The 12,669-nt window shown below is 37.6% G+C and overlaps 2 protein-coding genes across 3 annotated transcripts in view; one reads left to right on the top strand and one right to left on the bottom strand.

The window, feature by feature from the left end:
• fbxo21 (F-box protein 21) overlaps nucleotides 1–7,093 on the top strand; it is a 34,955-nt gene extending 27,862 nt beyond the window's left edge. The window contains exons 11-12 of one of the 2 annotated variants that reach the window (XM_068005712.1): nucleotides 4,286–4,443; nucleotides 6,565–7,093. In XM_068005712.1, coding sequence (XP_067861813.1) covers nucleotides 4,286–4,443; nucleotides 6,565–6,737 — 331 coding nt within the window. In that variant the 3' untranslated portion in view covers nucleotides 6,738–7,093. Of the gene's footprint in view, nucleotides 1–4,176; nucleotides 4,238–4,285; nucleotides 4,444–6,564 lie in introns of both variants that reach the window. The other variant, XM_068005713.1, reaches the window with a different exon arrangement.
• A 1,090-nt stretch (nucleotides 7,094–8,183) lies between these two features.
• tesca (tescalcin a) overlaps nucleotides 8,184–12,669 on the bottom strand; it is a 52,894-nt gene continuing 48,408 nt past the window's right edge. Inside the window, exon 9 of the mRNA XM_068005714.1 lies at nucleotides 8,184–9,640. Within this exon, the coding sequence (XP_067861815.1) occupies nucleotides 9,563–9,640 (78 nt within the window). The 3' untranslated portion in view covers nucleotides 8,184–9,562. The remainder of the gene's footprint in view (nucleotides 9,641–12,669) is intronic.

The following is a 12,669-nucleotide window of genomic DNA, read 5'->3' as shown; positions in this document are numbered from 1 at the left end:
TGTCTGCTCTTCATGTGTAAGCCTGGACAATGAGTGTGGGTAGGCTATTCAACTGGCCAAGACTGTTCCTACCATTTCCCCAACATGTGTACATTTTCAGCAGGAGTTACTAGTTAGCAATCAGGAATGGAAATGTTGGCTAATTTAACTCTACTTAACACAGGGCCTTTGAGGCCAATTGTAGCCTCTCTACCACTGCCTGGCTGAAATGAGCTAACTCAGCATGGACTGGGGATCAAACCCAGGACCTTCCTCTTCTATGTGGTTCAGCTACTCTCAGCCATTGGAGGAGCTGCTACTTCTTAACGTAACCATCTATCCTAATGCCAGAAATAAGTTTGTCCAGAATGTTTTTATTTCTATTTTCTAGAGGTCAAAATTTTAAGCTCTTATTATGAGAGTAGAATTTTGAAATGTAAAATAGAGAAATTTATGTTAATAAAATATTCATGGCTAATATATAAACAATCTGTAAAACATATTCTTGTAACACAGCATGGTGTATCTAACTATTTCCATCACATTTTTGTATCTTTTCTGGCATATAACGCAAGCTTTGCACATAGAATGGAAGAAATCAAGTAAATAACATTATAATTAAATTAGAGTAAAAAAGGCATTTTATAAAAGGTAATTGGGATGGTGTTTTTATATATAATAAAAGATGTGTGTCAAGAAGGCTGTAATTCATAAAAAGGTTTTGATGACCGAAACATGTAATTTAAGCGACCAGTAAGATCAGCAGCTGCTAAAGATTACATTACAGGCTATAATCCACTCCATCTCATCTTTTATTAATATGATGGGAGCCCTATCAATCACTCTGGTAATGTTGTACCTGTGAGTCTTTGGGTTGTTATTTATGTGTTGAGGCCATCACTATATGTTTGCATTTGGCAGTACAGGGATCATTAATGGTCTGTGAGATGCAGAAAACTTAGTGCTGATACAGGGCAGCAGATGACCAACATTTAATTACAAGACAAGAACCGAATTGTTCGAGGGACAGAAACCATTGTCTCCTCCACTTTGTTAATATGCATGAAGGTATTCAATAACATGTTTAGTTGGCTTAATTAGTACTTTAAAAGAAAAATCCTATTTTGTTTTTGAATGCTAAGGTTCCTTATTGTAAAGGAAAAAAAAACTTGTAAAATTACTGTACATCTGTTATACCTGTTGTAGTATAGTGACCAGATAAAATCGTGTTCGCTTTGTACATATAATGTGGTTTGTAAAACTGGCATGGTGTTGGCAGCAACTGGTCGTTTGTAGCTACCACTCCTTAATATGATGTCTAATCGAGTGGGAAATTTCCTGGACAAATAACTCTGGGTTGACCATCTTTATTAGCAGCTTCATCAAAAACATTTCAAAGATTTTAGTAGATCTTATTCAAGAATAGTCTGGGACAGGGAGTATGGTTTCTGATATTTGTTGTGGTCCCAGGGTAGCCTAAATGTGTCGTTATTCAAATTTACAGTATAACACATGGCTGACTCAAGGTAAAAATATTACGCATATTGCTGATACTGAAAGATACAGGCCCATAGATATAATTTGAATGCTATTGGCTGTAGTGTAAAATGGTGATTCAAATCAGTGGAAATGAAAACTGGGAGCGATGTATAACGGGTGACTGATCCAATAGCGTCCGTTTTATACTATCGCCCCAAGTCAAAATTACCCCCAAAATCTCAACAAAAACAAATAATTAGGAATTACTGAGGACAAGTTGTATTTGACTAACTTGATTGAGTTCTTTGATGAAGTAACGGAGAGGGTTGATGATGTGTATATGGACTTTGAAAAGGCATTTGGTAAAGTATCACATAATAGACTTGTTAGCAAAATTAAAGCTCATGGGATTAAAGGGACAGAAGCAGCGTGGATCCAAAATTGGCTCGGGGACAGAAAGCAAAGAATAGTGGTGAATGGTTGTTTTTCAGACTGGAGGAAAGTATACAGTGATGGTTCCCAGGGGTCAGTATTAGAACCACTGCTCTTTTTGATATATTTTAATGACCTGAACTTGGGTATAGAGGGTATAATTTCAAAGTTTGCAGATGACACGAAACTCTGAAATGTAGTAAACAATGTGGAGGCTATTAACAGACTTCAGCAGAATATAGACAGACTGGTGAAATGGGCAGACACATGGCAGATGAACTTTAACATAGAGAAGTGTGAAGTGATGCGTTTTGGTAGGAAGAATGAGGAGAGACAATATCATCTAAATGATTCAATTTTAAAGGGAGTGCACAGAGAGATCTGGGGCTGTATGTACACACCTTTTAAGGTGGCAGGACAAGTTGAGAATGCTGTTTTTTTAAAAAAAGCACATAGGATTCTGGGCTTTATTAATAGAGGTGGAGAGTACAAAAGCAAGGAAGTTATGCTAAACCTTTATAAAACACTGGTTAGGCCTCAGCTGGAGTATTGTGGCCAATTCTGGGAACCACACTTTAGGAAGGATGTCAAGGCCTTAGAGAGGGTGCAGAAGAGATTTACCAGAATAGGGGAGAATTAGAGGGATGTGGAGAGACTGGAGAAGCTGGGGTTATTTTCCTTAGAACAGAGAAGGTTAAGGGGAGATTTGATAGAGGTGTTCAAAATCATGAATGGTTTTCACAGAGTAAATAAGGAGAAACTGTTTCCAGTGGCAGAAGGGTCGGTAACCAAAGGACACAGATTTAAGGTGATTGGCAGAAGAGCCAGAGGCAACATAGGGAAAACATTTTTTAGCAGCGAATTGTAATGATCTGGAATGCAGTGCCTGAAAGGGTGGTGAAAGCAGATTCAGTACTAACATTCAAAAGGGAATTGGATAAATAGTTGAATTGAAAAAATTTACACGGCTGTAGGGAAAGAACAGGGGAATGGGACTAATTGGATAGCTCTTTCACAGAGCTGATGCAGGCATGATGGGCCAAATGGCCTCTTCTTGTGCTGTATCTACTATGATACATTAATAATCTCCAAGCTGCAAACCCTTCCAATAAAATATTGCCCCAGCAGAGCCAATCAAATTACTCTAAATATTACATCAAAATGCTTTCAGCTTCCAATTTCTTTTCTGGTTAAGTAAAATATCTAATGCTTAAAATCAACCTTCTGTCATAAACATGATGTTCTGAAATATAGAACTTTTCATTAAATTTACTCAGGCAATTCTGTTTTCTGCATTTGAAGCCTTTGATTGCACATGTGTGACCTATAGTCCCCTAACAGCTGGTTGAATTCAATCCTTGGACCACACATGTGATCTAAAGCTGAACAGTCCATGTATGTGTGATTGAGGCTTGAGTGGTTTGTCTTCCTCGAGCCAATTGTCTTCTATATGTGGATTGCATATGTATGACGTGCATCTGGTCCACAAATAGGTGATCGGGCCTATGCCCTGTAACTGCTGGTTGCCTTCAATAGTTTGATCGCATATAAGTGATTCAGGTATGTGTAATAGGGGCCTGTTTTATTTCAACTTTAGCTGCTTAAGCTTTTTCTTATGATGTACAGAGGATTGTCTAATAGTTAAACTTTCGTTTTGCATTTTTAAAAATTTAGATTCAAACTATTCTGAATTTTAATTTAAGCCCCTTGTTTCATGATTGAGGTGTCTTTATTTTTCTTGAATGCAATTTAATTCTTTTGATGCACTGCCATTACTTAATTTGTGAATAAATGTAAGGAATCTTACAACACCAGGTTATAGTCCAACAAATTTATTTTAAAATCACAAGCTTTCGGAGATTATCTCCTTCGTCAGATGAATTTGTGAAGCTAGTTTCCTGGTGTAGATTTATGCCAGATGAACCAAAGTTTACACAAGTTTACATTTCTTATGAGTTATGTTTTTAGATTGGTATCTGTTAATTAAAATCTGTATCCTCCTAGTACCATCTTATTTTATATATAACTAGTTGATCTCCCATGGCCTTGCTTATAGACAAAAATAAAAATCATCTCTGTCTTCTATAACTTTTTTATTCTTATTCTTTCTGTCATTCTATTTGTCTTCTGTGTGTGTGTGTGGCTTATATTTTCCCTTGTCACCTGTTGCCTCTTTGTTTTTTCTATTTTGGCTTTTCCATATATCTTGCACAGTATTTCTGTGCATCTCACACGTGCTGCTTTGCTGATTCATACAATTTGTATCTTTTATCTTTTAAATCCCAGGCCATGCAGCACGATGATAGCCCATATGTGCCTAGATTCTCACTGGCCATGAATTAAAAATGTAAGTTAGTTTTAAAAGTTTATTCATGTATGGATTTGTTTTGTTTAGGTATGGTTATGATTGTGTGATATATGGATGGGATCCCAAGTGTATGATGGGGTTGGATTGGATAAGAACTATGGGAGTTCATAATCTACCACATGGGCCTGATCAGCCATTCTACAATGTTCTTGTACAGGATGGATCATGCAGATATGCTGCACAAGGTAAATAAATTAAATGCTTAGATCTATAATGTGCCTAAATGTTTAATTTGTAGAAGGATTGCCATTGATAACACATGCTGATGCTGGATGATGCAGCAACTGGTATTCTCAATAAGTTTTACTGGAGAGTATTAGAAAGCTGATCCATGCTAGGGACTCACCTTATGAAAAATTCCCAGTCAGAAATATGGCATAGGGAGGGACGTTGAGCACAGGCAAGTAGGAAAGAGAAACTGTCTGCTGAATCATCCTGAGCTTCCTTAGTGTTTACTGTTGGTAAATTTAAGATCGATCGAGCCCTGTCCTTTTAGATGAGGGATACTTTCTCAATGAAATTGTTAATTGACTTCTGATTTGTTACATTACAGTATCAAGATGAAAGACACAAAACCAAGCTATGTTAGTTGAAGTAGTCCAATGTAAAGAAAAACATTGTATTTTATACTTGGAATGAAAGAGAACATTTTAAAATAGTTTGGTCGCTGTAAAGTTAAATCTTAACTTAAACTGTTGAATGTTTTTCAAAAGGTTCACTAAAGCTTAAAAAAAAAGTGCCTTATTTTCATGACACTGCTAAACTGTGTTTGTTACTGCAGAGTAACACATATAGTTTAATGGTACAATATCGGTTATTTATTCCCCTTGGTCTCTCGCTGTTCTTTTGGGTGCCTTTTAAACCTTGACTAGATTGTCAAGTGGATGACCCAATCCCAAACCTTCGCCAGTGTCACTCTGTAACTACCTGCTGAGAAAGGAAAAGAACAAAATCTTTTGAATGTCACTTCATGACACTCTTGCACGTTATCAGTTCAAGAGTGGCACTGGCACTGATGTGAATACTGTGATTCCTCCATTACTTTGGAGAGTTCTTTTTGTCTTTTCAGTTTTAAAATTGTGCCCTTGTAACTGAGGCAGAAGAGTGATAACTTAGTCATAACCAGTTTACTCAGTCCACAAATGTAATGAATGTGCAGCTTCAAGTTTTTAGCTATGCGTCTAACCTTAGCTATATGCTTTTGGGAACTCAATATGAAATAAGCTTAAGAAGAAACTTCTCGCCCTCTACAATGAAAATTTTGGAACATGAAATTGTGTTGCAAGATTTCAAAGATGCCAACATTGTGCACCTCTACCAACGCAAAGGTGATTGCTCATGCTGCAATAGTCATTGCGGAATGTCGCTTCTATCGGCAACAGGTAAAATCTTTGCCTGCATCATGCTCTGTCAACAAAATGAGCAACTAGCAGAAAAAATTCTCCCAGAAAGCCAATGTAGTGGCTGGTCATGGAACACCCAATGTGATTTTTGCAGCCCACCAAATTCAGGACAAATGTAGCGAAGAGTACCAGAATCGCTAGGTGGTTTTAATTGACTTGACAAAAGCATTCAATTCTGTGAATCATGATTCTTCTAAAGTTTGGGTGCCGTGGCAGATGTGAACATTGTCCAGCAGTTATATGTTGGTATGATGGCTCAAATAATAGATTACGGCCTGTTCAGCATACTGTTTTATGCGGTACTGCTCAAGGCATTCAAGGACTGTGACACTGGAATCTATATGCGATACCACATAGACGACAGCATCTTCAAACTTCGTTGGCTGTGTGCTAAAACAAAAGTAATGCAGATAACCATTTGCAACATGCTCTTTGCCAGTGACTGTGTGTTACTCGCCCACACTCTCGGGCACATCTAGTTGCTATCAGACTGCTTTGCTTGGGCGGCAGTGCTTTGGCCTTACAATTGACTTCAAAAAGACTGAAGTCATGGTCCAGCCCATACCTGGCCATCCAGTCGCACTGCCTGTAGTTACGATCTATAACGTACCTCTTAAGGTCATGGACAAGTTCTGCTACTTCGGCAGCATTCTCTCGCAGAGCACTACAATTGATTTCACTCTAGATTGGCAGCACGATTGGGGACGTTAGACCCATCACAATTTTTCCCATCTTTTGTTTGCACCAATAACCAACTCCTCAGCTGATATTTGGCTGAAGCTTTTGTTAATATACCTAAGCAGAAGTAAGGATGCTACTAGTTCTGGATATTTAGTATATGTAACAAATAAAAGCCTTTTCAAGTTGAAATTTAAAATTTTTGTGACCTGATTTATGTTGCAGAAAATCTGATTTGTAATTCATCACCACTGGAAATAGGCCATCAAGAAGTTGGCCGCTACTTTTCAGAATTTTCTGGAGTACACTATGTTGCAAATGAGGAACTGCAGATTCAGTACCCAGATGACATGGTGCTGACATCACAGCTTGTGGAAAAGGTGTATGACCATTCCTGAGTCATTTTTCAGGAAGGGATGAAGCGTTGCAGTGAGCTTGTTTTTAAATGAGCAGAACAAAACAAGTGAGTCCCATCAATACAAGCTTGGAAATGTGCTTCAGGTATCTCAGGGCAACTTTTGCACCGTATATAAATTAGACAAATTAAGTTATTTTCTGCACCGTACTAGTTTGGAGAAACTATATAGATATGATACAGAAGATATATCACATTTTGTATTGCCCAATACTGAGGCAGATGAGATACTGGTGGTAATAAATTGCAGTTTCCCACTGTATAAGCCATAATGCAAACTGTTCAATTGATAAATGTTTCCTAGTTTTGGATAATAAAATAAACTTCCTGGAGGTGTTATTTTGGCAGTTGAGTTTCAAATACTTTCCTTGCGTAAATTGTGTGAAAAACATTACAAGGAATGTCTCCTTCATGGAATGAGACAGTTTGGTTTTTCTTTTGTGAAAGCATTCTGCTGGAAACCCACTATGTCAGGTGTCCCAACCAGAAAACCCCCCTCAAATCATATCTGATGTATCTGTCTCTGATCAGAGATTGCTGATTAGAAACTTCTGTTCCTGGATGGCAATCTGTCAGTCAAATGCAGATGTGAATTTGAGGGACAAAAGCTTTGCAGTGCTAGTAGTGAGTAACAACTATCATTGCAGAGCCCAGTAGAGTTTGTGTGCCAATGTTGTGATATTGTATTATTTTGGGGATTAGAATGGTATGATATCCTTTTTTTCGTTAGACTATCTTCTATATAAAAAAAATACAGACCTTGAGGTTCACAAACCAGTTAACAAATTGATACTCAGCTAGTACACCTCAGTAATGATTGAACATTAGCATGCTTTATCTCGAGTGATTCCAGAAGGGGAGTGATGCTTTGTGAAACCATAAGACAAACTGGCATATGTTCATGCCTCGCTGACCTGAAGGGTGTTCTGTGCACAGGCTGAGATGCCACATGTATGTACAGTGCAATTGCACGAAGTTCAAATGTGAAGTTAGATATATCGGTGTTAATTACAGGCCGCTGGAAGTTCAGATAAGTTGGGCATTATGTGTTTCCTGTAGTCTGCTAAATATTTAATTTTCTGATTGGCTTGAATTTGTGGAAGACAACCAAAAGGTACTGTACCTAATATTTAAAATCACCAACTTGAACCTGTTGCAACTGACTTCAGTGGCGATCTTATTTGTAATGTTTAGTGTGGTAATTATTTAACAAAGGCGCAGATTATTCTGGTATGTAGTATATTCAAGTACACCTAAGATCAACCATTTCATATATTGTGTACTTATGCCTAATTGCAACCCTATTGAACCCTACATATTGTGCCTGTTTTTTTGCCCATTTCCATTTGTCGTCAGTAAGCGGAAGATCTAGCCCAATGCTAGATATTCAAAAGAAACTTTAAATAATGTGCATGTGCATAAAGAAGCCTTTCTGTATTCTGAAAGTACATTTATGTATGCCAACATCTGAAACATTAAAATTACGCATGCAATAAAACATTCAAAACAGGAGATGCAAGTACAAAGTGCCACAATAATGAAGTGAAAACAATAGAATAATGGATGTTGCTGTGCATCGGTGACACAACATTGGTATGACGTGGGTTCACAGTAGTACAGTGTTTCCAAAATGATCTCTGATGGGACAGCTTCTGAATGGAAACTAGGCACTTCCCCACAGAAAGGAATGGAAAATCAGAAGGCAAGTTCCCCACCTATCCCCACCCCACCCCCAGGAATCCATTCCTGGGTGGAAAAGCAAAGGCCTCTAGGGGTTAGTTGAATGTTTGAGGCTGAAAGGGAGGGTAAATCTATGGGGGAAGATTAAAAATAAATAAAATGGTGCAAAAGAAAGAATGTAGTACATGCAGCTGAATTATAAAGACAGATGATCAGAGATTAAAGCATGGGAGAAGAGTATAATTCAGGTTCAGCTTTTAGATGGAACAAATTGATGGAACTGAGCAAAATAGTACTGTTTTGTGGCATAAGCAATGAATAGGTTTAATATGCATGTTTGTAACTTGTCTGTCCCACTTGAGATTGCTTTCAAACAGGTTAATTTCATTCACTTGTGAAACTGATTTTTCAGTAACACTGCGATTTGTATGTTTGAAAGGAAGGGTGTGTTTTTTTTAAATGAATATGATTGCTAATTCATGTTATTAGAAGTTCCATTGATGCATTTCAACAGAACATAATTGCTCTGAGTAATGGGACTTGCAACTATCAACTCATCAGCATGGTTCAACTCCACAGTAATCTGAACAGCAGACTATCAATAATATTGGGAAATCCAACAGTTCAGTTGGGAGGATCGGGAAAGTCACTAAAATGTCTCTGCTATGATCAGAAAGCAATGTTTACCTTCAGGGATTGTTCAAGCCATAAAATAATAAACCATGTAACTTCAAATTTTAAACTGGACACATCAAGTTAGAACCATAGGAAATGCATGAGAACTGACGTAGTTTGTGTAGCATCGACTGCACCATTTACTGAGATAGAGGGGAGAAAGCTATGCTCAAAAGAAAGGAGGTGTGAAATTGTAGCGCTGATAATTCAGGAAGGCACTACACCAGTTCTAGATTCCAAAACTTAGAAAACTTAGTATTCTCCAAGGATTAAAAAAAAAATGAATTTAAAAAAAAATTGAAGATGAGCACAGCTACTTTGAGTGGAATCACGCTGTACCAATCCATTCAATATTGTCTGAAATCATTTGTTTGTTTCATGGATTTAATATTTAAGCTCTTCATGTAGAATGTTCTCATTTTGGACTCTTCTAAATCCGGGTTTGAATTTTTGCTATTTACAAATTGCAGTAGTGTCCATATTTAGAAAACGCACATGCATGTTGGTTTCTACCTTGATATCCTGCATTATCTGAAAAAGAAAATGAACTACTGTTCAACAATTCACTTACAGTACTTTTCAAAGTTTACAGTTTTATATTTCTTTAAAAGAAATGATATCCGAAATTTAAAAAATGGAACTTGACCTCATTTAGACAAGTTAGTTATGATTAGTTTTTGTTTGTATCATTAATGAATTGCTAAGGGCTCAAGAAATAGCATGCATCATATTACTTCTTAATGGAAAGCAGAACGTCTTAATCAAATGTGGTCATAAAACTGTTCCCAGTAATAGCAGATTCCTATCAATCACTAGTTACATCATAAATCACACCCGTAAATTTTTCTTAAATTGCAAATAAAATACAGTGCATGTAAAAGTATATAAACCATTAAACAAGCAACTTTGGTACAGATGCTAAACATTATTTAAACATGTCATCAACATGTCCTCAGGATTGAGCCCAAAGATTTCGATCTGATATTTTTATTTTCAGTTAATATCAGATGACTACAGGGAGAGACAATAGAAGGCGGAAAGCATAAGGAGAGTAATCAAAGGAGAGAAGGAAATAAAAAGCATGGGGCACATTTCAGTTCTACTTAGCCAGTTGTGACTAACAGAATACTCAAAGGTTTAGTCATGGGATCCTTGTTCAAAATATTTATAAATATTTATTGAGAAGTTAGTAAAAGAATGTTTTTGCAAATGACACTAAATTGTGTGCTAAAGTGCATGTTTAGAGGTTGATAAAATTTGGAGATCTGTACAGAATTTGTAACTGGGAAGATGGATTACAAATGGAATTTGACATTAAGAAATACATGGTGATAAACATTGGTTAGCACGTATGCTTACAAGATGAAGAAATTATTAAATAATGTAAGTCACAAAAAATATCCAAGTATAATTGACCAGACATTGAAAATATTGTCACAAGTCAGAAGTTGCACAGACACAAAAATGTTGGGGTGTGTAAATAGACTAGAAATCTAAGGAAATTATACCGACATTCTACAAAGCGTTAAGTGGGATGACATAGAGTATTGTGTCTAGCTGTGGTCGCTGTACTTATGACAAGATATGTAGAAAGAATTCTGAGTTCCAAATTGTGGATTTTTTAGATTGCTGGGATGCAAAAATGGGCAAATAAAGCCGAATATAGAGGACTTGTGCCTTTCCACCATCTACAAGGCACAAGTCAGGAGTGTGATGGAATACTCTCCACTTGCTTGGATGAGTGCAGCTCCAACAACACTCAAGAAGCTCGACACCATCCAGGACAAAGCCGCCCGCTTGATTGGCACCCCATCCACCACCCTAAACATTCACTCCCTTCACCACCGGCGCACAGTGACTGCAGTGTGTACCATCCACAGGATGCACTGCAGCAACTCGCCAAGGCTTCTTCGACAGCACCTCCCAAACCCGCGACCTCTACCACCTAGAAGGACAAGAGCAGCGGGCACATGGGAACAACACCACCTGCACGTTCCCCTCCAAGTCACACACCATTCCGACTTGGAAATATATCGCCGTTCCTTTATCGTCGCTGGGTCAAAATCCTGGAACTCCCTTCCTAACAGCACTGTGGGAGAACCGTCACCACACGGACTGCAGCGGTTCAAAGCGGCGGCTCACCACCACCTTCTCAAGGGCTATTAGGGATGGGCAATAAATGCCGGCCTGGTCAGCGACGCCCACATCCCATGAACGAATATAAAAAAAGAAAGGAGATGGAAGGAGGGATGATTTAAATTTTTAAAATAATGAAGGGAACCAATAAGATGGCTGTGGAAGTATTCTGTGAAAAGTGGAATGAAAATCAAAAATTATGACTAAGTTTTAAAAAATAAAGGTAACTAAATACAATTTAAGGCAAAACATTTTCATGCTTCAAATTGTTGACTTGTTCAGTGTACTGCAAGCCAGTGCAGTAAATGCCGAGTTAGTTGAACCATTCAGTACTGACATTGCATCTGGATGATTGAGTTAGCTGGTTTTGCTGAATGGCTCCTTTCCATCCCTAGACTTATTTATTTATAGGTAAACCCTCTCTTTCTTTCCCCATTTTCCTTCCCAAATCTTTTCAGACTATATATACATCAACTGTGGCCAAGAGGTTGTACAGATGACCTCTTCTCATGCCTCCATTGATAAGTTCTTAAGTAGTTACTAAGAGATGGATAAGAGTTAAAGACAATTTTTCCACTGTCGATATGGGAGAGTAACTTCTGCTATGGAGATGAAACTGAAATTGGGATTAAACCTGTGTTCTATCACTCCATGGTGTCTTATGTTCCTTCAATGTTATGCTCTTATCCGTACTAAATAACTAAGAATGAGCTTGGATACAGTAGGAAAACATTTTGACAATACATAAGCTTGATTGCAAGAGGAATGTAACTAAGTATCACACTGCATGCAAATAAGCATACCCCTCACCCCCCATCCAAAAAAAATCACCTGGTGTGTGATTATTCTCAGGACTGTATCAGTAACAGCCACAACTAAATAGTAACTGCCATAATAATACTTCTTACAGCTAATTTTCTGGTGACCTAACAAAGTTGAAAGAGATATTCTGACAATGGTGTAATGAGGGAATTAGGTAGTATTCAGTGCTTTATATGATTTTCTAAATCATGAGAGCAAAATTTGTGCTGTGTTCAATGTGTAACCTGTAGTTATTGCCTTAAATTCTCATGCAAATATCTTGAAAAAAGAAAGATTTGCATTTATGTAATGCTTTTCATGACCTCAGGATGACCCAAAGCGCTTTACAGCCAGTGAGGTATTTTTGAAGTGTAGTCACTGTTGTAATGTAGGAAACATGGCAGCCAATTTGCATGCAGCAAGCTCCCCAAACAGCAATGTGATAATGACCAGATAATCTGTTTTAGTGATGTTGGTTGAGGGATAAATATTGGCCAGGACACCAGGGGACAACTCCCCTACTCTTCGAAATAGTGCCATGGGATCTTTTATGTCACATGCAAATATCTTGCTCTTTAGAATGTATACCAGTTAATAGAATTTAAATTTAAAATGGTTGCAGC

Source organism: Heptranchias perlo, chromosome 25 (assembly GCF_035084215.1).
Source record: "Heptranchias perlo isolate sHepPer1 chromosome 25, sHepPer1.hap1, whole genome shotgun sequence".
Classification (NCBI taxonomy): domain Eukaryota; kingdom Metazoa; phylum Chordata; class Chondrichthyes; order Hexanchiformes; family Hexanchidae; genus Heptranchias; species Heptranchias perlo.
The sequence above is the reverse complement of the archived record's forward strand: the minus strand, read 5'-3'. Positions and strand labels throughout refer to the sequence as shown.